Source organism: Clarias gariepinus, chromosome 15 (genome assembly GCF_024256425.1).
Source record: "Clarias gariepinus isolate MV-2021 ecotype Netherlands chromosome 15, CGAR_prim_01v2, whole genome shotgun sequence".
Classification (NCBI taxonomy): Eukaryota; Metazoa; Chordata; class Actinopteri; order Siluriformes; family Clariidae; genus Clarias; species Clarias gariepinus.
In genome coordinates this window covers 13,468,935-13,495,924 of record NC_071114.1, presented here as the reverse complement: position 1 = coordinate 13,495,924, position 26,990 = coordinate 13,468,935, and the positions used below count along the sequence as shown (strand labels likewise).

At 40.2% G+C, this 26,990-nt stretch overlaps 1 protein-coding gene across 3 annotated transcripts; it reads right to left on the bottom strand.

The window, feature by feature from the left end:
* Positions 1 to 502: 502 nt before the first annotated feature.
* Positions 503 to 21,522, bottom strand: zbtb7a (zinc finger and BTB domain containing 7a). 3 transcript variants are annotated; one of them, XM_053513177.1, is made up of 4 exons: positions 21,384 to 21,522; positions 13,691 to 14,197; positions 12,485 to 13,314; positions 503 to 7,560 (listed from the first exon to the last, which is right to left on the bottom strand). In XM_053513177.1, exons 2-4 carry the CDS (start codon positions 14,117 to 14,119, stop codon positions 7,092 to 7,094), a joined length of 1,728 nt encoding a protein of 575 aa, XP_053369152.1. In that variant the 5' UTR covers positions 14,120 to 14,197; positions 21,384 to 21,522; the 3' UTR covers positions 503 to 7,091. The 3 variants fall into 3 exon arrangements, with proteins under 3 accessions (XP_053369152.1, XP_053369153.1, XP_053369154.1); XM_053513178.1 differs by lacking the exon at positions 21,384 to 21,522 and adding an exon at positions 20,274 to 20,410; XM_053513179.1 differs by lacking the exon at positions 21,384 to 21,522 and adding an exon at positions 20,097 to 20,267.
* Between the last annotated feature and the right edge of the window lie 5,468 nt (positions 21,523 to 26,990).

Genomic DNA, 26,990 nt, shown 5'->3' with positions numbered 1-26,990 from the left:
CCTCAAATTCCTGTTTATTGACTGACAGGAGTGTCTTCTACTTTTGAAGCCCATCCATCTCAAGGTTTCATGCTTTTCTGCTCACCATGGTTAAAAAGATTATGCATATGAGGAGTGACTCTGTCTTTCCTGAGAACTCAAACCATTCTGGTCATTTTCTCTGACGTCTCTTATGAACAAGGTGTTTTCATTAGCAGATCCTCACTCAATGTTTTTTTTTTTTTTTTTACACCATATTGTGTCAATCCTAATTATTGTTGTAAGTGAAAATCCCAGGAGATGACAGCAATTGCTGATATATTAAGACCAGCCCTTTAATTTGTCCTCTTTTCTGAGTTTCACTAAACATGCATGTTTTTTTTTTTGCATCATGCTACCCCACATGATTGGATGATTAGAATGCAAAATGCATGAACATGCATATGAAGACATGTCCCTAATAAAGTGAACAATGAGTAATGTTATCGCCATGAAATATACTGAGACAGAGAAATCATAAGCATTTCTTTTTTTTAATAGAAAGATCTTATTTCTTAAACCAGGACACCAGACATTTTTGGATATATTTCATAAAAATGAACAAACAAAACAAAAATTAAGCCCAACAGAATAAAATGGAACCAAAAACTGGAAAAAATGGAATTACATGATTTAGACGATGCACATTTAGTGGTCTCATATACAATACAAATTCTTTTCATCGGCAAAAGTGCAAATTCTCCCAAACTCGCTCATCCCTCCATAGCTTCAACAGACAGTGACAATTTAAAGGAATAGGACTTAATTTAAGCAGAAAAGGACAGGATCACTACCGTCCAAGCCTGAGATACTGGGAAATATTCTGCCGCCCCAAAGTTTGCCTAAGTGAACTGTTAAAATGTGCCCTAATGCTTAGATCAGGGTGTACACCATGATTCTATTGCTGAATTACTGGTTATGTTTTTCTTGCCTGTCTGATTTTCATATAATTATATACACTATATAATCTCTGTATGGATCTGACAAAAATATTGTATACATTTCTAAGGATAGTTTATTTGTCCCTCTAACCACTGAAATTTGTTTTAACAAGTGATTGAAATCTACTATAGTGTGCTTGTACAAACTAGCATTAGAGTAGGAAAATAAAGAGAGGTCATATGTGACCTCATATGTGCATGGAAGATTGACACTGTTAAAGATGATTATGTGCAACTAGACCCTGGATGGGTTTGAGGGAACCAAGGCCACCACAGTACCATTCTTAACTGCAGCTTTTTGAGGTGTAAATGTGAATTCTGCAAAGTCCTTTAAACATATTTACAGTCTTGTCTTTCCCATTAAGAATTTTGCATTAGAAAGCATGTCCTGTTTGACGTACTGCTGCTGTTGTTCCTTGCTTTGTTGTGTCTGTCTACAAAATGCATGTTGTTTAGTGGGGCGGCAGTTCAAGAGGACTTCAACCCAAATATTAGCACGTTCAAGTTTTACTTTCCATGTAGTTTTTTTTTTTTTGCATTTAAATAAATCATCATATCCACAACAAGATATAAAAAAACCTAAACATATTAACAAAAGAGAAGAAAACAGCAATGAAAACATTAACAGTAAAAACCAATGGAGAAAGCACATGAAAGTGCTTTTTTTTTCTTTTTACAATTGCCAAACTGCAAACAACATGATGGGTTTGAGAAGCCCACCTTGCTGCCTACTTTCTAAACTCACGACAGAAGGAAGTCAAAAGGAAAGAAACACATTTCTTTCCTTCCCTCAATTCTAAATATTATTACTCTCCTGCCATTGTTTGTCAAAAAAGTCGGAATTTTGTAGTTTCGGAATGCATCCTTGATTAATTGGTGGCATAAAAGAAAAAATTACAAAATCAACAAATAGTCTCTCTGACACAAACTACTTTCTCTACTCTGGATATTCTGTGGCCCAGAGGCTGGAATGTAGCCAGCTCAAGCTGTAAACTCAGGGAAAGAAGATGGTAACCCTGCAGTTTGATGTTTTTGTCTAATAAACTTACTACATGATTCTCTTTTACTTGAGAACCTTAGAATGCACATGATAGGCAGAGTATTGAGAAGGACTATGGGTGCATAGGTCTATTTGATACATAAAATCTTGACATGGACAGAAATTGTACAATAAAGCTTTGATTAGATGCTAGGCAAAAACTATGGGGTGGTACCAAACCAATGGTCTGCAGTGTTTTTCAACCTGAGAAGCAACTGACTTAAAAAATAGATGATTACCCATAATCTCCACAGCAGTGACTTGTGTTCTACCACACAATAACACACAAACACACCATGCCCTGCTACTCAGCATCATTTCAATGACTGGTAAAGGACAACATGTGAAGCTGTCACACACTTAGGGAGGCATCATTAATTCCTGAACATAAACCAAAAACTACCTGTCTTTGTACAAAATGATACCCGCCCTCCCTATTCTGTGCAAACCACCAGTTCCCACACCCACAAAGTACTCCTAGTGCAAAGTGCCTGTAAACAACAGACAGCAGTCTCTTCATGGATGCACAGATCTACAACAAACATGTTTCTGTAGCTTGCGTATACCTAGCCAGAAATCAACCCTTGGGATGCTGATTTATAGCTCAGATGTGACCATTTTTGACCCTCACTTGTCACCTGTCATTCGATGATTGTTACAGTAATCACTGTCATTGCATGCTTTTTTAATTCTTGTCCAGAACTCGCCGAATAAATAAAACAAAGACAAAGTACTATTTGGATATTAAAAGTCACAATTTCTTTCAAATAGATACACCAACTTAGTGTAAAAATCTATCTAAGGAGTCATAAAAGGGAGCTGAGAATTAACCTCATATGAAAATAAGTAAAGACCAGAGCTTTTTACTAAGACTGGGCGAAATGACAAAAACATGTCACAATAATTTAGAATATTTTTATACATATATTGTGGTATTTAGGCCTTGCCAGCAAAACAGGTATGCCACATTTACATGAAAGCCTACATAAAACATGGCTTAAAATAATTTGATTTATTTTATATCTTGACACATAATGATTTAATGAATAAAAATAAACCAGAAGAAATCAACCGATCAGCTAGATGGTACTGTGTGTAACAATAGAATCAGTCAGTGGTATAAGTACTGACAATGCCTGGGGTATCTCATAAAAGTGCCTATTTGTATCTGATGTAATTTTTTCCAATATTTATGTTATATGGTCATATCGCCCAACCCTACTTTTTATAAGCGCTATCCTAGTGTTGCCTCATATGAACAGCTTCACATGTTCTGGTGTGGCTGTTTACAGAAATGAACAAGAATGGTCTTGATATCTCCCTATGTTAAGGCACAGCTCCCCCTCCGCTTAGTCATGTTTACACACAGCATCCCCCAGACTCCTTGTGGACCATTTTATTGAATGTTTACGCCCCAGACAAGGCCAGTGAGCTGCTATGAACCTACAGACGTGTCACTGCTTAGTGAGACAGATGTGAATCAGGTATTTAGAGTTTTATCCAGTTAACAGTTTGTGTTTAAAGGCAGACAATTACATAAGTGCTCTACCATCATGTGTCTTGTGTTGTGGTTTTGCTGACATGTAAAATGTGCTTTGGATTTTTTTTTAACCACATTACTTTTTAAACAACTCATATTGCTCAATAACATTGCCGTTATTTGGGAATTTTATCTAATGCAATCATTCGATTAAGTAAGAAAGAGACAGCAAGCTTATTCAGATATGAGTTAAAAATTTCAAGTAATCCAGGCGTTTACCCACTTTGGATTTATAATGATTAAAAATAACAATAACATTAATAATAAGGAAGGTAAAAAAGGGAGGTCAAGCAGGCTTGAACTAGGCTTAAACTCTGCGTTCATGGAAACTCAAAGGCCTTGACCAGTTAACCAGTCCTTCTTAAGGACTTTTAGTGCAAAAAGTCTTGCTGTTTCAGCTAAAGCACCATATTCAGTGCTATCAGGCTACATATCACCCCCAGCTGAGCCACCAAAAACAATCATCTATCTCCACGATATACGTTCAAACCCCCTCCCTGCCCTACACACACATCAACTCAAAAAAAGAGCCATTAACTTAAAGGTAAGTGTAGCAAAAACCCTTGCAGGGTAAAAAGAAAAGGCTAATTTCTTCTAGTAGACAGGCAGCAACAAATCACAAAAAGAACAGTTATAATTAAAGAAAGAACTCAAGTAAATTTTCTTTCCTAAATGATTTCTACTCAACTTGTTTAAGTACTAAGGGGGCATGGTTTTGGGGTGTGGATAATTTTCTTCACACGCAACTTCACTCGACCTATTGATTGACCAGAGTCACAGAATGTTTTAGTGTAGGGTTAGGTTCATGGACAGCCAGAAGCCATGCTCCCCGTAATCAACCCAAAGTGCATTAAAAAAACCTTGGAATTTTTGGACAGGCTGGTCACATAATGTGGGTCAGGACAAACTAAGCTCACTTTGGAGTGAGCACTGCTTAGGGTGTGGCCTTGCAATAGCAACCCTAACCAAACATCCCTTTTATTACAAACCCTACAGAGGTTGTCCTTGAGTGAAAATTGGAGTTAGACCATAACAGGCAGACTGTTCTCTGCACATAATGACATAAACCAGATTAACAAACTGGTCAACTGACAAAAATGGAATATATGTATTAAGAATTACTGGAAGACCCGTGCAGAAATGCAGGCACCCAAACACACATTCTCTCCCTTTCACACACACTCGCACACTCATACACACAAGCATGTAGCCACCCCCTCAATGACCCCATTCTGCATTAAGACATATATAAAGAAACAAATTTGTACAACAAATGAAAACTTCAAGTGCAATCAGATATAAGGGCAATATCTTCTTTTTAGGGTGTCTTTTTAAAAGTCTGCTTGTTTTCTAACCAAGGTCACACACCATTTCGGAAACTCAACATGATAACCCTGCAACATTTGACTGTACAGACTGTACTGTATTTTGGCAGCCAGTCATCAAAAACTAAAACCACAACAAAGAACCAAGCTAAGCATCGTGACATTGATGGTTGTTTTTTTTTTTTTTTAGCACATTCTCTCTTGTTTCAAAGTACCCGTTTATTTTGACAAAAAAGTGCCCTTCTCAGTAACAAAGTGCAATCAAAACCTGCTGCTCCCATTAAGGTGCAAAGGACTGAAACGTTGGGCACAGCGCTGCAGCTGCAGAAATGGCAAAGTGGGTGATGATATCTGCCTCGCAAACTGTATTAAAATCTTTCTTCTCTACTCAATGCCACCAGCAATTACACCGAGATTTTCCTCCAAATGAGGCAACTCTATGTGAGGTCTGTAAAGTCCATCAAGCACTTTTGGAATAATAAAATTTAGCTATGATAACCCCTCTCGCTAATAAAAATTGAGGCAACCATAACTGCAGTCACAATGCCAGATTTTAGAGTGAAGCATGTTTGGACGTGCCCACAAACCTGACATGCTGACGCTCCCAGCCCCGGGGATTGAGTCACGTGGCTTAGGACGTGTCCAAAGTGTTGCACCCTTCTAGAATTCAACACTCACAAAATTAACGAAACGTCGACCCCCTTTCCTTCCCAATTTGGCCTCCTAACCCAAACAAGTATTTATTGCTCAACTCATCTCATGGATTTGTGGTCCCTTGGGCAGAATGTTGGAACAAGTACTTCTAGCTTCCCTTCTCTCTCTTAAATGGAAATCTCTCTCGTTCTTTCTCCATTGGGATTAAATCTTTAGTAAAGCTGTGCAAATGCATAAAAGGTGCTCATCTCTCTTTCCTTTTTTCCCATGCATGAAAAGAGAAAACATTCTCAGCCTTTGTGCACCAGCTGGCTGTAAAACAGCGCCCTCTCTATCACTGAGCTGGCAAACCTTGGCAGATTCACTCAACGTTGCTCCCTCTCTCCCTCTCTCTATCTTTCTCTCTCACGCACTTACATACACACACACAGATCACGGTTCATGCTTTGGGATGGAACTTTCTGGTTCCGTCAAGTGCTGAGTTTAAGTCAAAATGGGTTCCTCAAATGTTCTCGTACATTCAAACAGCCTTTCACCCTTTGTAAGCTTCACATAGGATCTAACCTGGAGTGAAGCTGAAGGAAGATATAACCCTAACAATCTGTAATAAACTTTTAGGGACCAATATCATTATCACCTAATATATACACACATGTATACAATGTAAAGTGTCAAGTACCCCAAAAAACAGCCAATTCAAATGAAAACATCAACAATGATAAAAAATAAGACAAGAAAAAAAAGAAACCCAAGAATTCTAAAAGAAGGAAAAACAGGCTTGTGAGAGGTAAAAGATTCAACATGGTTTTGCTCAGTGGCAGACTGATGACGGTAGTGCTTCAGAAACACCGAACCTCATCCCATCTCTTCCTCCCATGGCCTAATATGATTTGACTCAAAATGTTAACCTTTTAAAAAGATATAACTTTGTTTTTTTTTTTAGAGAGAAAGTAACACTTAAAATCAAACCCCTGTCTGATTCTTTCTGGAACATTTATAAAGAAGGTGCTGCATCAGAATTGCATAATATTGCCATATTGATCTGAGACAATAGAACCTTTTCTATACATTATATGTACATATTTTTCACTGCATTAGAAAAAAAGATTCATTTGTTGCTTCTCCCACATCTTGGATCACTCTTTGTTTACCTGTTGCATTAGCAGCCATGGTCAGCCAGGTGTTTGACACCTCACTTGTTTAAGACAAAGCCCTGTGGACACAACCCAGAGATGAGGAACCTGTTTTAACTGCATAGTAGCTCCATTGTCTCGTATGCATATGGACAAGCGATTAGCCAAAGTTAAATTAAAAACACAAAATAAAAAATAAACACCCAGAAAGACAGAGACAGCACAGGTGAGTGATGTCAAGTGCTCTTCACTCTTTCAATAGGTCTCTATGCTGAATGTTAAAGGGGAAAAAAATAGAAATTTGTAAATTAAGAGATTACATTTTTGGGACACCCTGATTTGGTTTTTAAAGAGAAGCATGGAGTTGTAGCTTTTTTTTCTCTCAACTGATTTTCTTTTTTCTCTGATTTCTGTGCAACACCAGCACCAGCAGTGTGTATTTTATGGCATTGTGGCGTCTCTTTGCCTTGCAGTTGCGTCTCCTCTAGCCTCTTTGTCAGCCAGTGGGCTGTGTGTGCGGCTCTCTGGAGCGTCCTCCATAACCACCACACCGATGCCATCTTCATCCTCCTCATCCTCTTCCTCTGGATGCAGTTGGCCCCTGGCTGATCTCGGCCCTGCACCGGTCGGCTCCAAAGGAGCTTCAAGCACATCTGGTTCTCGTACGCGAGGCTTACGCCCACGGCGAGACGGGATGCCATTGCAGCCATCCTTCTTCAAGTGGCGATGGAGATGATCTGAGCGCACAAAAGTCTTAAAGCAGCTGGAGCACTGATAGGGTCGTAAGCCTGTGTGTACACGCATGTGATTCTTCAGGTCATAGTTGTGAGCAAAGGCGGCACCACACTGTGTGCACAGGTAAGGCTTCTCTCCTGTGTGCTTCCGCATGTGAACCTTGAGCTTGTCCTGTCTAAAAAAAATAATAGAACGACAATTTGGTGTCAAAAATAGAATTTAATTGGCAATTAATTCATATCTGATGAATACTTAACAATAAATAGTTAATTTTTGTACCGTTGTTGCAATAGGTATAGCAGGCACCATTAATTGAATAAATACATTTTAAACAAAACTTGCTGAACCACTCAATTGGCTGATGAAACTATAAAAACATCAGTGTTTTTTCTTAGAAAACCCAGTTACCTTGTGATATAGTACCTTGACTTTAACTAGTTTTTTATTTTATTGTAGTTGAGATTATTCAGATTATTATAACCTGTTTAATTATTCAAGTCAGTACAATAATACATCTAACCATAATAACAGATAATAGACCCTTGATAATAGTTAATGTTTAATTACAATACCAGAAATTTAAATAAAACTACAAAGAGGGATCTATACAATTACAATGGGAGGGAACTTTCATAAATGTTTAACTAAAGTGAATGCAAATGTTGTGACTTTATCCTTTTTTAATCACTGCTTTTTCATACATTCTACCTTCATTAAATAATAAGGAGCTCTAACCTATCTTCTCTAATCAGACCCTTTTAAAGAATAATGAAGGTTTGGTTGTTGATCTTGCAACATATGTTTGCTCCCAGGAGGCACCGGGTCATCTGGGGACGAGAGCCATAAAGCTAGAATCTTTATCTCTAATTTCTCTGTGAGGCAATGAGAAGTACTCAGTGTTCACTGTTTGAGCTTGGATACTCCTAAAGCAGTTTGACAAGGGGTGATATTTTATCGCATAGTAAAATGCAGATTTATAGGGGCTGATATGAGATTGCTCCACTGAAAAAAGAAGATCAGAAATCAAGTCAACGCATACACACACATCAATTTCCATAAAATACATAACCATTTTAGAATTTTACAATCTGTAATTGAAGTTAGTAATGTAGAATGGGATTTCAGTTAAATCTAAAGATTAAAAGCATTGGTTGTCATCTGAGACGACTCAATTTGTCTAAAATATTTAAACACAGATTAAGTCAAGAATATACGAAGGAGGGACAGTTTGTGCCCAACAGGTAGTGACACACTGTGAAATTAAGACAGATTCCCACCACTAAAAGGGCTATGTTGTGAGATTAAGTGCAAGGTCTTATGTCAAAGGGACCTCTACAATCTTCTTTACGCAAATTATATCCCCCCCACACCCCCTTTGTTTCTGACCAGGGCAGAGTACAGCTAAATAAACTACTGTGGCTGGGCAGCCCGGAACTGTGGAGGCTTACTGTACAAACACACGCACAGACACGCGCACACACACACTTGTGTATATAAACACAAAAACACAGACCCATAGTCAAAGACATACACACACAAAACCACACATAAACACACACATAAACACACATATACACACACTGTTGCCCTGAAACCCATAAACACGCATTCCTACCGTCTAAATCTTACACGTATGCAAACTCACTGTAACCTACATACTGGCACGCACAGGGAGACACCATACAAACCCATGGGACAGTGTAATAAAGTGGCTCACTGACAGGACTAAATTATTTAAAGGACAGGATTGATTTATTACGGTATGAGGAAAAAGCCCTGATCAAACAGGGTTAAGAGTATACCCCATTCCCACTGCCTGCTGCATTTAGTCCTAGCCAATACAAATAGAGCCCTGATTATTTTCAGTACAGCATCTATTTCAAATGCAAGATCCCTAATTAATTTATTAAGGGGACAGTTTCATGACTGACCTAACGCCCTTAGGTAACACTACACGCCATGGTAGCAACTGAGTACTCAGTAAAAAGGGTCATGTGTACAGGGGGCAATAATCAATATAACACCCAAGATCACAGGTTCAAATAACTCACTGGCAGAGATATGGCTCCAATCTGTAATTTCATTCAATATCGACATGGAGCAGTTTATAGTGGCCTCATCTCTGATAAGAGACAGCACAGCCATGCCAACGTAGTCTACTTTTTATTGGATCCCCCTTGTTAAAATTCCGGGACTTTGTCATGCAGGCTGCCTATCTCTATAAAAGGTTGTTTTATAGCTGCCTGCCCCCTGACCAGAATACAGAATATCTACCCACTTCCTTGTTGGCAGTTGCAAGATGGGTTAGGTGATGGTGACATGATTTTAGATTTTTCTGAATATTAATAAATTCAGTTTTAGCCATCAAATGAAAAATGGGGAAATCCCAGCTCTGTAGTTGGTTGGTATTTTGGTGGTGACAGAAGGACACTACTACAGGATAATGGAAATTCTTTTTAAGCTATGCTTGTGGAATCAAGGTTATGGATATTAAACTGTATACATCAAACCTATGGCCCTCTTAAAGATGTAGAAAAAAACAAAATATGAGGTTGTTGGCTGAAACTAGACTTTATAATATTTTGAAGACTTTGCACAACTAATCAAAAAGGCTTTCTCAAAATGGATAATTAAGTTTACTGGATGTCATATAACAAATCTTTATTAAGTACCTTAAAAATCAGTCGCACACATAATATTTTGTACAACCCCCTTTAGATTTGCTTTCAGGAAGCACTGTGGGTGTAAATTCATGTGTGAAAATGACTACTCCCTTTTTTGCAATTTATGTCCTGGAATATTACCTACTTGCATTCAGGGAATTTAAAAAAATTCACTGATGTGATAACCTGGTCATTTAGTACATTCATATAGTCAGCTGATATAATTTTATTGAAACATAATGTTGCTGAGCCTAGACCTGCCCAATTAAAGCAACCCCAGATCATAACACCAGAGGCCTGCACAGTGGCCACTCTGCATGATGCGCTTATTGGGGCAGTGTTGGCTCAGTTGGTTAAGGCTGTGGGTTACTGGGTTACTGATCGGAAGGTCGGGGGTTCGAGCCCCAGCATCGCCAAGTTGCCACTGTGGAGCCCTTGAGCAAGGCCCTTAACCCTATATGCTCCAGGGGCGCTGTAAGCTGGCTGACCCTGCGCTCTGACCCCAGTTTCCTAATTGGGATATGCGAAGAAGACATTTCACTGTGCTGTAAAATACATGTGACAAATAATTGAATATTCTTCTTCTTATTGCACATCCCTTCTTACGCTGATGCACCAATTGTGATGGAATAGGGTTAATCTGGACACCTCACACCACATTACTTTTATGCATTGCTCCAAAGTCCAGTCTTTATGCTTCCTAGCAAATTTAAGTCTCACTAGTGAATGTTGTTCTTATGGCAACACAGCTTTTTAGTTCTAGTCCTGTGAGTCCTCATATTGTTTGAAAAGGCTCTTACTCTTACCGTTACACATAGCTGTGATTTGTACTGTAGCCGTTTTTTGTAATGCAACTTCACCAAGCATCTAAGTGATCTGTGAACCCTGTCATTAGTCATTTTTTCATGAAGTTGATGGAGCACCACTATCCTCCCTGGTTTTATTAATGGATCAAATAATTTTAAGCAAATTTTAGTAATTGAAATGTTATCTTTACTTGATGCAGGCCAATAATTGGGCCCCTGCTTGATTATTTGATCATTGTTTAATTTTTATATAAAAAATAACCTAGATCATAGTTAACCAACATTATAGGTATTTCAAGATCCTTATACAGTATATAGAACTGGTTTCAGTCAGAGTTTTCGTAGTGTTTATTGAACCAGACAGTTATGTTTGTGGGTTTCTTCTGGTATGCTTTGGAGATGGTATCTAATTGTGGATTTAGAGACACTTTATCTCGTTTCATTTGTGTATTCTCTAATCTTCCCCAATGTTGATGAATGACTAAAAGCCTTTTTGTCACCCCATATTTATTCTATAGTAAAACAGAAAGACTTGAACTATTGCTTAAGTGTTCTTAATCACTCAGGCGAAGGAAAAAAAAGTTTTTTTTTTTTTTTCTAATAATGTTTAAAAATTCTTCTTTTTTTCATGAAAATATAGTATTTTTATCTGATTTAAAAATATATAGAGCTGTCAACAGTAATCATTAAGATTAAGTTATTTTTCAGATGTACCTTATAGCACAGTAAAATAATTTTTATTTTGCATATTCCAGTTAAGAACCTGGGGTCAGAATGCATGGTCAACTTGGACACAGCGTCCCTGGGCAGATAGCACTGTTCGAGCCACTACTGCCAAACTAGCACTTAATTAAATTATTAAAAATTTATAAAAAATCCAACACATTAAACAAATAACATCCCTTTAAATTACTTTAACTACCAAAGGGTAAATTTAAATTAGACGAATTCTAGGACCAGAATTCCCAGATTCTAACGCTGCTCTTAGAACTTGCTCCATTTGCTAATCTACAACTTCGAGATGTTATCAGGACTGCCACAGGTGACCCACCTTATGATCATGTCAAGAACTTCAATCATGAGTAAGTACCTGGGTATAGCAGCACATTCCATCAATCAGGATTGACATATGTATTTGTATTAACCACTGAAAATGAAAAAAAAGGCATTTTGATGATACTTACGTCAAGGTATGTATTACCATGTTAATTCGGCAACAGCATAGTGATTAATGCATTAAAATGTATCTATTGACAGCGCTACCTAGAATATATTGATTTTAATAAAAAGGTGTGACATTAGACCAAAATGTAGAAATACAAACACATAAAGAGTTGTGTTTTGTAGGGTGACTCAATAAGAAATAACTCTATTGTGTTGCCTTAAAAGAGAAAACTACAACCAATCACCAAAGGGAAATATGGCACTTAGCTACTTAAGCTGTTTCTTTATAAAGGCATTTTGTTTAAAAAGGAATGATACTACCGTGGCGATTCTTTGCTTTAGAAAGTGAATTGTGAACTGGCTTGTCCCCATTTCCAAAGTATGTGTCTCCACTAAGACACTTGTTTAAATGGAAGGATAAACCTCTGATAACTCTTACTGTTAAATAAGTTGTTGGTTAACTCACCTGGTGAAGCGCACTTTGCAGATGGCACACTCATAGGGCTTCTCTCCAGTGTGCGTGCGGATATGGCGGGGTAGCTTGCCAGCACCCTGGATGACCTTGGAGCAAATAGGGCACTTCTGAAAGGCCTTGGAGCGCATTTTTCTCTCACCACCAGCGTTCCCTGTGCTGGGTTGACCTCCAGTGCCTCTACCTTCTCCACCACGCACTGAAGCCCACAGTGGAACCGCTGTCTCCTCACGCTGCATGCTGTTAAAGTACTTCAAGTAAAACTCCACGTCATGCTCATCTCCATCAGCACCCTCGTTTTCAGCCCCCGCTGGCCGCTCTTTCTGCCGTTCTATAGAGTCCATCATCTGCTGCAGGAGAGCGCTGGCAGGCCCTCTTTCCACCTCGCGGTCTGCCTCTGCTTCCCGCTCTGCCTTGGGTTCGGTTTGATGGAGGTAGAAGTGTCCATTCTGTGATGATGGGGCATAGAAGCGTGAAAGCGCTTCAGTGCCATTCCCTCGAGTCCAGATCAGCATGTCCTTGGTGTCCTGCTGCTCATCATGGTCATCCTCTGGGTCCGGTGGAGGGTGAATCGCCAGCCCTGGGCCTGGGGGAGGGAAGTAGTTAGACGGCGTGCCATTGCTGTCAGCGCCGTTGCGATGGCTAAAGTGCAGGTGTGCGGGCAAGTCCCTGAGCTCTGGCGTACTGCAGCTGCTGCTCCAGTGTGCCCCTCGCTGGAAGAATTCCAGGTACTCGCGAGCGCGTAGCCGGTTGCCCTGCTCTCGGCTGCTCTGTCCACACTCTCCATCCTCTTCCAGCTCATCATCTTTTCGCTCGCTGCCCGACTGAGAACAGAAAGCAGGTCCATAATGTTACAATTAATAACAGCCGTGCTTTTTGTAGAAGCTAAAAAAGTACTTACAAATGACAAAATCGAAATGTACACCCAAATGATATGATATTTGCTCCACAGACAAAAATGTTGTTACATTTCCGTGTATATCCAAAATTGACTCAAAATTCTTTTGTAATGAAAGTCTAAGGCTAGTTGTTGAGGTAGTAATAAAAAATTTATCCAAACAAAAACTGAATTCTAAAACCACACAGATGTAAATTAAGCTCTAAGTCTATAAAATATATCCATTTAAAGAAAGAATCTTCTAAAAGATAATATCTCTACTCCAACATGGCATCTCTTTATTCAAAAAAAAGTTGACCAACCGGTAGGGAGAGCACTTTGGTGTCAAGCAGGTGTGTGCAGACATCTTGGACAGGTGAGATCTCAAGCAGACGGGCAGCACTCAGGATGTCACCTACACTGCTTCGGCTTACGGTGAGTGTGGCTGTGTAGGCGAAGTCCAGCAGTGCTGCAAGCGCCTCAGCACGCACAAAGTCCAGTGCGTAAACACTCTGGCGCTCGGCAGCCAGGCCTGAGGTAAAGAGTTTGTGGAAGTAGGAGCTGCAGGAAGCTAGAACCGAGCGGTGAGCAGGGAACTCACGCTCCTGTACCACCAGCAGCACATCACACAGCAGGCCGCTGAGCCGCTGCCGGTTCAAGCCTTCTAGCAGGTCAGCGCTGTGTTCAGGAAAAGGAATGCCCACAGGGCCCTCTTCTGCCTCACATGCCCGCCCACCGGCGCCCGACGACATCTTCCACCAGCCTGCCGTCGAGCCGCCAATCGCAGCCGCCACCCGGGTCTCCGTCCTGCCGTCTATCCGTCTGCCTGTCTGTGAAGGAAAAACACGATGTGGCTTCAGTCTAAGGTGGGGGTTTGGAGACATTTGGATCTGTCTTCTGTCAGAAAAATATAAGCTATGATTGGTCAGTCAACTGTCTTTGCTGGTCTGTAAAGGAAAATGTATTTTACAATTTTCGGTTTGAGAGCCTTTGCAGATATGTAAGATGGCCGAGTTTGTGCATCATGAACAGAAAAATACTTATGAAGACTAGTATAAGAATGAGACTAATCTATGATAGGTCAGCAACACCTCAGTAGTCTATTGAGATAGCATCATGCAAATTCTGAGAATGGAGTAACTGCAGTTTCTTGTTCCTCTTCTGCTGGCAGTTTTTCTTACTTCAGACCTGTTTCTTTCTAAAATCTCACTTCCTTTTGAGGCAAACCAGCCTTTGAGTTATTATCGTCAAGTTGCTAATGCAAATGTGACACAGACAAAGAGAAGCAAGCAGACAGTGGTCTAACGGTCGTTTTTTTAAATATACATTAAGTCAAAAGACCACCGACTGAAATTACATCGGCAGTTCAAAACAATAGAAGCTTACGTTAAATAGGGTTATTAATGTAATAATATATTATTATATTATACAATAATAATATTGTAATAATAATATATAATATACTCTAGTTCAAGGACAAGACACTAAGATCATAATGTCAGAATTGTGTAAATAGTATATATATATAAACTCAACAGTGTAGAAGTTTGCTTCAGTTATTATCTGGAAATAATATGCTATACTTTAACTTATACATGATGTAAGCTACCTTATTACATGATACTACACTGAAATATATGGGGTGTCGTGCTACGGTATCTCAATGTTGACTGTGATGAGTTTTGTATAGCTTAAATCATAGCTAGTTGAGAGTGAGAGGGGAGAAGGTCTGCTGTCTGCATAGGCAGATGGAGAAGACACAAAAAGAAAAGAGAAGCGAGTATGTTCAGGGCAGAGCAGGGCCAAACTGTGCGGTGTGTGCACTCAGTAGTGCACACAGAGGGAGGGGGGACAAGGGACTGCCGAGGATAGGCCAAAGTGGAAAAAAACACACTAGAGGAGGAGTAGGACACATGCACGGCTGTGAGGGAATGGTATTAAATAGGGAGTTTGTCAATCCGGTCTAAGCCGGTTACCCCACCCTGCAGTGTGTGCCAAGTTTCAGGAAAGGCCTGTCCCCTTGCTCACGTGTTGAGGGGAGATTAAAATGATCAAATGTGGCTTGGTAGGAATGGGAGGGAGGTGAAGAGGGGTTTTGCAAGGTAACCCTTCTTGATTTGTCTTTTCAAATGCACACACAAACGAAAGCCAAGCCCCTCCTCCTGCTGAAAAGGAGGAAAGCAATCCAGCATGGGGTGAGTCTGACTGGGGGATTATTCTCTATAGGAGCAGTACATTCAAAAGAAATTCCTACTTAACCTGGGAACCCCGCCCTCTCCTTTCCACACACCCTCTTGAAAAAAACTGCTTCCTACCTCACCTGGCACAATGTCATCACACTGCAGAGGTCACTCTTAGGTAAAGCACAACCCTAATGCTCTAAACAAACCTGTCTGCTCAGCCCATTCCACCCTAGGCAACGTTTCACACAGTATATAAGCGCTACGTTAATATTACCTTTTTTAGCTTCTAAGTACTATGAATCACAATAATGATCTAGGGCACATATGGTTGTGCCATGAATATACAGCTATATAGTATACCTTAGGGGTGCTCTTCTAATAATAGGTACACTCTATTAGTTAAATTCTTACATCCTGGCTGGTTCAAGCTCAACAGGAATGCCTGCCGGCTGATCTGTCTTTCTTTCTTAGTTGTGACACAGCAATGGGCACCTGCATGCTTAGCCCTGACACCAAAGCTTGCTCTTTGTTTTCTCTTTGAGCCCTGATAAAGCCTGGCTGACCGACGCTCATTTCACTATCTCTCAAATAGCTCATTTGAATAGACTAGGGTAAAGATCAGCCTAAAGGCTGGGAGTAACGGACAAATGCCTAGCACATTTTACCCAGAAAGGGGAGTAGTGGGGGTGAATTGAGCTAGACCACCTAATTTTACAGAGAATACCTTCAGTGTTAAAAGACAGCAGTTAAGTATCGAAAGAGACAGATTTCTGTGCAGAACACATTCCTTAAAGAGATGTCAGAAGCCCTATTTGCTTCAGCTAGAAGGTGAACAATCAAAGTATCAGTCCCTGTCCTAGAATAAACCCTACTTGAGCCGAAAGAAAGAAGAAACACTGCAAACAAACCTGATCCTGACACCTTCTCATGGCTCCAAACATTCCTCATCATTAATTCATGGCTGCAGGTGAAGGGGGCTGTGCCTTGGACCCAGTGACTAGCTTGCAGGCCTTACAGCCAGCAGCCGCACGCACAGCCCGCCGCTGCTTTGCAAGTCAAACCACAATTCGCTGCAAGTAGCCATCCCACCCCCCACTGTAGCCCAGGCTCGCCTGCCGTGGCCAGCACGCAGAGCAGTTATCAGAATCGACTGTTGGAATACTTTTTTAAAAGCATTGCTAAAAGCAAACACTCATTATTACTTTAAGTAATTATAAACCTGTGATTAAAATTTGATATATGTGATACACAGTGTTTTGTGTCAGAAATTAAATTAATTTCCCACTCTTAAAAAGTATATAATGTATGTTCTTAATAAAGGATGATCAAACTGTTATTACAATGCTGTTACATGGAATTCATGTCTGATATATCTTCTAGGTGTAAAGCTCATGAATGAGAAACTATATATAAAACTGTTTAAGGGCTTCAGTGATTATTTTGTTAGTAGGCTGATACTGTTAACCTTAAATGACTCTGCACGATGCACATGCCAGGTCAGATCATATATTTAACCAACTGTAAACTCAAAGTGAAATGTCAAAGCTAAACGCATACCATACATTCCAGGAAAGCACACTGGATGTGTGATATAAACCAAAACAGCCATAGGTATTTCTGAGAATAAGGCATATCACTTGAGTTCCTTCATTGGCACATTTCACTTCTTTTTTTTTCATCTAAATTCAACAAGTCATCTTCTACCAGTCACCAACACAAGCTTGGGGATGTTTTATTATAGCCTATCAATCGGTCACACAGTCGATATTAGCTCCAAGTCCTCTAAAGAGTGCACGAGGGTGTGGAGAGGCATAGTTTGACCAGTCTGTCTGATCAGTGGATGACCAGTAGCAGTCATCTGCTAGGCTGAATTCTCTAAACGCAAGTTAGAAAATTTTGAGGTCATGGCTGAAAGAACTGATATTTAGTGGATAATCGGAAATGCTTTGCAGAGAGGGTGTCTGGTTCCAAGAAGAACAGGATTTTGAGCAAGGCCTTGCTCATGAGTCACTCCTGCCAGCAGTAGTTAGGGAAGCCTGATTGGTTGTGCAGAGTGCAAGCAGGAAGTGGGCGAACAACTGATAAAACTGGAGTTATGAGGTTGGGCTGCTTCACTTCTGGCATGTCAGTAGCTTGCCAAAAATTCAGGTTCACAATACCCCCTTGAAGGTAGTGGGTGAAGCCATTTAAAAAAATCAACATATGCTTGAGTTGCTATCGAAGACCAACTCACTTAGACAGACTTAAAAAGTAGTTAAGTCTAAATTGTTTTATTTAAACAATTTATCTCACATCTCACATACATTGTCCAACATACAAGTCCAACACATTGTTCATTAGGAATAGAATTTGAAGTGGAATGTTGAAAGATCTCCTTATGAATAGGTGACAGCATGTTTAGGATACTCCTGAACTAGTTGTGGCTTTATCTGGAGGTTAGACCCAAGTGTGCAAATGTCAGACGCCCCCTCAGAGTTTGACCAAAGTTTTCCAGGCCTGATTCCCTCCAGCTGGCAGCTGACTGGCTTCAATTTTTATGAGTCTTTCGGACACTGTGGCCAAGCTTACAGGAAACCAGTGAAGAGAGACCAAACAACATGATCCTCTCACCTATACCAGCAGAAGAGCCTCAGAATGCAGCTCTGCTGTTTCCAGTACCCTTGTTTCGACATGTCTCCATCTCTGCTGCAAAGGCCAGGCAGAATGGACGGAAGATGACTTCCTGTGTGACTCTGGTGATGGTGTAACAGAACCCACTCTGTTATCAGATGACCAGCTCTCCCAGACTCTGCACTGCGCTCGTCCGTCGCCAGCCCACCACAGCTTCCACTTCCTCCTTTTCTGCCTCTGCTGAGGAGGCAAAAATGCACCTCCCACCCACTGCCGTTTTATTATCCACAGATCTCACAACGATTACGCAAAGGTAAGTGTGTCAAGGACTCTCCTCCACTCGCCGGAGGCCGAGCTCCATAATGGCGAATGGGGGCGGGAGAGAGAGAATAACCTTACAGCAATCGGATTCCACATTACTGTAAAGGAAACTAAGAAGTAGGCCTTGCCGACTTGTCGACAGACCCACTGCAGATAAGCACAAGTGGAAGAAGGCCCTTTAAAGAGTGCAATGAGAGCATAATGAGATGAGTTCTCTGATTACCGATAGCAAGGTTAGCTCACTGCAGCCCATCTCCCAGCATAACCGTCTCTAATTTGATTATTTTAAAAATGCTTAAAAACAGCCCACCCAGTCGATTGCCCCTGGTTTTAAACTATATGCAGAGCCCTGGCTACCTGCTGGAACTGCTCCTTGGACAAAGACTTGCATAAATGTTCAACTTCATGTCTCTAACTCGTATATCATAAATGTAAAATATATATGATGTTGCTACATGTTTTCTAAATATGAAGATTTTTTTTTTATTTTAATTTACACAATTTAGATAATTCACACTCTAAATATATAGTTGAAGTTGTAGAAACACAAAACTGTAAAATGGAAATGGACTTCATTGTACACATACCACAACAAATGTCTATATTATGTAGACAGGACAGGTGTGACACTTTACACTTTATTTTAGTAATCCAGCAAACTGAGATCCAGCAGTGAGAAACTATTACCAGCAATCCTCCATTTATTTTATATAAAAGAAAGGCAACATTGATGTTTACTTTATGGGTGGTGATCTTAGTGTTCCCAAACGCTCACACACACATGTACTTGCCAAGTTTCTTTGAAGGCTTAGGTGGGTGCCATGACTCTAATTGACCCCATGACATGATATACCCATATACAAAGTACAGTTACTTAAAGTGGGCTCAAATATGTGTGTCATTCACACAGCAACTAAGAGACAATAAAGACAGGCCTCACCCCTGACAAGACAAGGCGCCTTTTCTGTGTATTGTTCAGACACTGGGCGTCATCAGTGAATAAAAATACCCCCGCGCCCTCCCTGTACCCGCACCAGCCAAAACGAGTTAAGCCAGTATGGGTTGAAAATTATCTACATACATCCTTGAATAAAAAAGACAGAAAGAGAAAGAGAGAAGACATTTCATGCACAAGACTCCCATGGCAGACTGCTGACCAAGCTGAAGTCATGAGACACAACCAAAAGACCCTTGGTAACAAGCAACTGTGGGGGTTTGTGGTTTTGGTTTGGAAAGGTTGAGCTTGAGCTTTAAAAAAAAAAATGAGGAAGGGTTTAAACAAATACAACAAACGTCATGTCTGCCAACAAAATAAGCAAAAAAGTCAATGGTTTTATTTGCAGAAAATCTCATACATTTAACATTAAACAGTTTATCAGTCCACTAGGGGTGCCACATTTCTTCATGTATGCCAGATGTGTCTACTTGAAGAGCATGTTAATAATCTAATACTGTGTAATTTGTAAGTATAACTTATAGACAGCTTTCTTCAGTGTATAAAAATCATTGTCACATTTTAATTAGATTAATCGTGAAACCCCATTGAAAATATTTGGAAAAAACTTTAATTCCATGTCAACTTAAAGTCAGCTAAATATAACTTCTTTAACCATACCTTAATGCAGCAGGCCTCCGTCTCTACTCCATCTACAACTGGGTCAAGTGCTCTCAGCTCTGCTAAGCCTACTGCCCCTCTATCTATATATCTCTCTCTCCTAAAGATCCCACTGCTATTCTGTCTTCTCCACTCCAGGCAGCATCAAGAGTGAGACTGCATTAGGAAGAATCTTACCAGCCGGGCAGAAATGTGTTTCTCTTTGTGGGCCAGCTCAGTATTCCCTGCCTGTCTCTTTGCCTGGGCAGGATCGTGCCGTGGAGTAACTGCAGTCGGCAAACTTCCGAGTGGCCCTAGTTACACAGGCAAGCCCTTGCCTGATCCCACACACAGGCAGACACCTACTAACTCTAACTCTCCCCTTTCTCCTCCCACCCCCAGCCCTCTTTTTTCAGCCCACTGCTTTGGCTTTACTTCCCTGTATGCGATTGGCTTGACAGCTGTTCACTCACCACACCTCCCCACTGGGATAGGCTACCGGCTGTTCCCTTTCCTGTATGGCCAAGGGCAAGGCTGTCTGGGATGTGGAGTTCTATAGTTTCTCTGACTGCTTCTAGGCCACTGCATTGGACTACAAGTCCCAAGCTGTCCACTCTCACCAACCCTACAGCTCTGAGTCCTGGTTCAACGTAAGCATTGTGAGCTGAATTATATGCTACGGTGTGTTGCTAGCAGGATGCCAGGTATTAAAAGTACAGAGACCAGCCAGCAAGCAGTGCCAGGCTGGAGACAAAATTAAGGAACTCACTGAAGCAAATGCAAGCAACACAATTCTATAATGTGTCGATTACACCTAAATAATATAAGACTTACCACTCTTGACCTAGGACTTTTTTAAAACAACAATTAAATATAAAAACCTAACGGTAAAAAAACTGACAAAAATAATCCAGACAAACAAAAAGATGAAATCTGTAGTCCATCACAATTTATTGCATCTGACAACTTAAAAGTAAGGCTGTCACATGCCACTCTACCTTGTATGACAGCATTATTTTTGGTTCCTCCTTCCTTACAGACTGCCCCAGTCTTTCTCTTTCGACCCCCCGCCCCCAACACACACAGAAACATACTCGACCAAACTAAGAGTGCTTAAAAAAACTGAAATAAAGTTCCAAAAACAACAGCAATAAATATAAGATAGGGCAAATTAGTTTCAGTGGCAATCCCCTTCCAACCCCTTTTGCCCTCTCTGCCTCCCTTCTTCATTCCTTTTTCTTTCCTGACGACAGGCCCTGGAAGAGATGGCAGGGGAACCAGGAGGGGGAGCGCAGGGGTTCAGCTCACCTGTGATGGCCGTGGTGCTGTTTTTGTGGGTTTGCTTGTCCCTCCTCTCCTCCTCTCTGGAGCTCTGTCTCTCACTCGCTCTCTCTTTAGCTGTCCCTGCTTCTCAAAGCCCCGTATGCGCTAAACAGGCAGCAGTAGATCAACTCAATTCCCTTCCTGGTTTCTGGAGGGCAAAGAGGTCCCTCCCTTTCTCTCACTCCCTCTCTCCCTCTCTCTCTTAAAGAAACAGCATTCTCCCTTGCTGGTGTCCTCTTCACCTCTCTAGGGAATACAGCAAAATTATATTACTGTGTAACAGGAGCAACGATCACGTGGGAGCAGGTAACACAGGGTAAAAGTAAACATATGACATGAATTTAAACTGGTTCGAAACATAAAGTGATATTTACAGTGACTGAGCATGTGCAGGATAATCATGATTGCAACCGTCATTTTCTTACTGGAGTGGCTTTGAATGTGTGTTATAGGCACACCCACCCATCCCACAGCCTGAGGTCATGGAGTCCCACCCCAGAAACAAGCCTTGGCACATTCCAAAACACTCAGGGTCTGCCAGCAACACCCCCCCCAACCACACACAAATTTCTTTCACTTATGCAGCACACAACATGCTGATCCTCAATAATCCCTAATTGAAGTTGCTGCCTATCTCCCATGTATACCATGAGTGCCAATTTGTTACTAATTTTATAGGTTAATACCGCAACACTTCAAGTAACAACCAGAATTTATATAGCTCTGCATATGACAAACTGAAATCTTCTACCAGAATCATATCAATTCCCTTAAGGTCAAGTGAACAAAAAGAGTCGAATTATCTGAAATGCAATTAAACTGTACCAGTTCAAATTTAAAATAGTTGGAAAAGTTACTTTATGCACAGAATATTGCTAATGTATGGATAAGACCTCCTTCATTAGGCAAAAAGTTGAATACAACAACTTGTTACTAGCGGGATGGGGACCCAGAAAAACCAATCAACAAACTTTGGCCACAGAGGGCACTGCCAACAGACCCGCGGGAAGCAGAAGCATTCCCACGAAGTACTAATAAGATACTGTGGCTTTCCATATGGTTCAAAATGCTTTCTTTCAATGGAATATAACAAGCCAAACAACAGCAAAATAACAACCACAGGAAAAAGCCCCTGCTTTTTGTCCAGCTCCCTAAACAGCAGATTCATAATGCAGGGATAATTTAGTTTTTAAACATATTAGTGTTTTTAATAGTAATTTTAGATTTAAACATATTTAAAACTGTTTTCATAAAAAAAAAAGAAGAATGTTTTTAAAATACAGGAATACCCCTACCACATTAGTAACATATGCACAACTGGCACATAAAAAAAAACTGGAAGCATTTTCTATAATGATAAATGAAGAGAAAACCTGTTTATGCCAAACTAATATTTAAGTGGAATTTATCAAATAATTTCAATAAGCACTTACTGTATTAAATTTTTTGTAATGTGCCTAATAAGTGCAAATCTCAGATCTGAATAATCTCTTCTTTAAAAAGTATGAGATTTTTTGTAGGTCTATTTCTCCCTTTCAAACCCTACATGTGATTGTAGGCATAAATGTCTAGATCTTCTAACATTACAGACTGATTTAGGATTTGTGACACAGCCATATTTTCTTTCCTTCTTTCTATCTTCTTTCTATACTATCTGCATAATAGATTGTGGTTGCCATTAGAGCTTTGGGTTCTGTATGCTCCAAAGATGGCGATAAACGTCCTGTAATGCCCTTTATGAAGAACGCCCAATAACACAATTTTAAGGCTTTCTGGTTAGCCTGTTACATGCCACATGAATCCCATAACTCTGTGCGGTGGTAGTAGTCACTTCTCATCTTTCCAGGGATAATTCCTTCAGCACTATCTCCTCTGAGTATTTATATCCTCCTGCCATCAGGTCTGTCTGTATATGCTTTTAGTGTGATAGAATCGGTCATGCTCCTAATACCATGTGGTCTTCCTTAGCCTGCAAAGCAAGTTGGACTCAGCTAGCAAGGTCAAGTTGATTCCCTGGCTACCTATACAGCAAGCCGTTCACTACTGAGTCTGTTTCAGCTGCTGGGCTGTTAACATGTAATCATAGAAAGTGTTTCCTTGACCATCTTAAACAGCATGCTCAGTTGACAGAATCTTGATCTGAATCTGGTCCAGACGCTGCAAAGTAAACAATGTCACATGCAGGTATTACTGATTTGAAGAAGCTGATAAACAACCTTAATCAGTTTTTAGGTAAATGGGCAACCTAGCAGTAGCCATGCCTCAGCGGCTCAGCTGAAATAGATTATACAGAGACCTCGATGTAGTCCAGTCACTGGCCATATTATGACCCTCAAAGGCAAGTCTGGAAGTTGTTTCCAGGCTGATAATGACTCAGGAATTGAACTTATATGCTTAATTTCAGCCTCAGTATCGTTTGAGCATGTCTGCATGTGCAAATGCTGGCACAGATACATCAATGATAAAGGGACCACAAACCTAAAATGGTTAATTTGACTCTAATGAAAGCTCCTTACATGGGCCTGTCCATGATTAATAACTCACCTAAATGGACCCTATAATGGTTGACACATATGTCCAGGAGAGTGTTACCTGCAAACGTGATGTCCTAGTGACGCAGGGCACAAGTGATGTCAAGGTGGCCCTGAACATCCCTCTGGGACAGGAGGCGATAGCCCACTGATCCCCCTGCCACTGACTGCATACTTTTTTTTTTTTTTTTGCTGTGAACTTGTCACATTTATCAAGTAACTTACATTATTTTATTTATGGTTCATAATATACAGATCTGCTCTGCCCTGAGCAAACCTACTCTCCAAAACATATCAAAATATTTTGCAAATTTTGCAAGATCACCTGTGCCTGTTGGTTTCGCCCCTTGGGGTAAAGCTTGATCTGATCATCAACAATCCCCAGCCCAGTACACATGCCTGTTCTGTTCTTAGGTAGAAGCTTTTAACCAGGTAGCATTCATTTGATCAATTGAACTGCACAATTTCCAAAAATATAAAGCAGCAGCACCTGTCTCTGCTAGCCAGCTAACTAGGCCTCTTGGTTAGCTAGTTTAGTGTCTATGTTAATTTATTTTGTAAATTTATGTTGCATGTAGCACCTTGGTCCTGGAGGAACGTTGTTTCGTTTCACTGTGTACTAACTGTATATGGTTGTAAAGACAATAAAGCCTACTTGAACTTGAACTTAAACAGCAAGTGCCAATATCATCAAATAAACCATCTTCGGATGTTTTGAAGGAGCCAGCCAGATGGAGGTGTCTCTAAGAAACTGCCGTTTTGGTAAACCTTACAGTGTTTTGTGAAGCTAGACCCACAGAGCATTTTTGTTGAGCCCAGTGCATACTCTACTTAGACTAAACAATGGCCACCCAGTCCTGTTTGTCTGCCATCGAGTAGAGATATGAGTGGACTCCTAGTCTAAGCTGAGACTTGCCTACTCGTAAAGGATGTCATCTTAGTCTACTATATGAGGAGTGCCCTTTTAATGGACATTACAGAAAGGTGCTGCTACTTGGGAAACAATAAACCTTCTACGTACAGGTTGTGCTAGGTTAACTTTTCACTTCCTAGTGGTATGAAGCAGATATGAAATAAATAAGTAAATACGGTAAGTCAGAAGATGGGTCGGTTCCTCATGGCACTATGGCAATTATCCAGGTGTTCATCACAAAAAAAGATTGGCTGGTTATCCTTACTGCCCCTGGCATTTATCTGGGATTCAGAGAACCATAGTTACATGTATGATGCGTGTTATGGGTTACCAATCTAGAAATACAAAGACAAGGCTGAGTTTTGTCTGATCACATCAATACACTGAGCTATTAGGAACATTTAAGTAAGTAGCAGAACAACTGATGTTGCATAAAGATGTTGTTCTTAATTTTTTTAGGGTGGGCAATACCTTACATATTTCTATGAAATCACACATATACAGTGAGGTCAATAAGTATTTGATCACCCTGTGACTTTGCAAGTTGTCTTACTTAGAAATCATGGAGGGATCTACAATTTTCAGCACAGGTGCATTTCCACTGTGAGAGACAGAATCTAAAAAGAAAAATCCAGAACTCACATTGTATTATTTTTTTAACAATTTGTGAATTACTGTGTCAAATTAGTATTTGACATTATCAGCCAGATTTCTGACCCCTAAAGACCTGTTATTTTGCTTTTAAATAGTCCATATGCTTCTTACGGAGCCACTCCTTGATTTTCCTAGCTGTGTGCTTTGGGTCATTGTCATGTTGGAAGACCCAGCCACGACCCATCTTTAATGCTCTGACTGAGGGAAGGGGGTTTTTGCCCAATATGTCACAATACATAGCCCCGTTCATTCTCTCCTTAAAACAGTGCAGTCGTCCTGTCCCCTGTGTAGAAAAACACCCCCAGGGCATGATGCTTCCAGCCCCATGCTTCACTGTAGGTATGGTATCATTAGGCGAATGGAGTTAAGACCAAAAAGTTCTACTTTGGTCTTATCTGACCACAGGACTTTCTCCCATGACTCCTCTGGATCATCCAGATGGTCCCTGGCAAACTTCATACAGGCCTGGACATGGGCTGATTTAAGCAGGGGAACCTTCCGCGCAATGCAAGATTTTAAACCATGACATCTTAGTGTATTACTGATAGTAGCCTTGGAAACGATGGTCCCAGCTCTTTTCACGGTATGACCAGCTCCGCCCGTGTAGTTCTGGGCTGATTCTTCACCATTCTTAGAATCACTGATACCCCATGTATCTACTTAGACTTTGGTTGACTGTGGGGTGCACAGGTGTCTTTATGACAGCCAACGACCTCAAACAGGCACTATTTAAAATCATGAGCAGAGTGTAGCTGGACTATTTCAAAGCAAAATAACAGGTCTTTAAGGGTCAGAAATCTGTCTGATAAGCAAGTGATCAAATACTTATTTGACACAGTAATTCACAAATAAATTGTTAAAAAATTATACAATGTGATTACCAGATTTTTCTTTTTAGATTTTGTGTCTCACAGTGGGAATGCACCTATGCTAAAATTGTAGACCCCTCCATGATTTTTAAGTAAGAGAACTTGCAAAATCACAGGGTGATTAAATACTTATTGACCTTACTGTATGTGCGTGTGAGATGTAGTGGATAAAACTTGTGTTGTGAAAGTACTTAAGTATTTCTTTAAAATATTTTAGATTTAAAGCGTACATAACTAGAGAAGGGAACTTCTTATTTGAAAGACACATTTAAAAGGCATTAAATGAAACAAAGGAAACAATTTAGAAAATAAGTATAAATAAACAGAAATGTAAAATAATGATGTTAATATTCTACATCAGTGGTTTAGGTTGCTTAAAAGCCAATCTGTCTGATTGAGCAACTCCATCTACCAACATGTTAGGCAGCAATGATATAATGTGTGTGTGGTTATCAGGTGTGGTTTTTGGTAGTTGAAACAGGACAAAAATGTAGTCTGGCAATGACTCTCCCTTCTTTATAGAACACATGCTCATTAATAAGTAATTGATGAAAAGAAATGAAAGTGACGCACTGTGAAAAAAAAATTATATAATAGCCAATTAATAAGTAGTGGAAACACTGAC

What these genes read in the sequence shown, in the direction of transcription:
- zbtb7a (XM_053513177.1), bottom strand. Translation starts at nt 14,119, where the DNA reads ATGTCGTCGGGCGCCGGTGGGCGGGCATGTGAGGCAGAAGAGGGCCCT. An exon ending in CCAAAGTGCTCTCCCTACCG is followed by an intron (nt 13,315 to 13,690) that starts GTTGGTCAACTT and finishes TTCTGTTCTCAG; the next exon opens with TCGGGCAGCGAGCGAAAAGA. An exon ending in TGCAAAGTGCGCTTCACCAG is followed by an intron (nt 7,561 to 12,484) that starts GTGAGTTAACCA and finishes TATTTTTTTTAG; the next exon opens with ACAGGACAAGCTCAAGGTTC.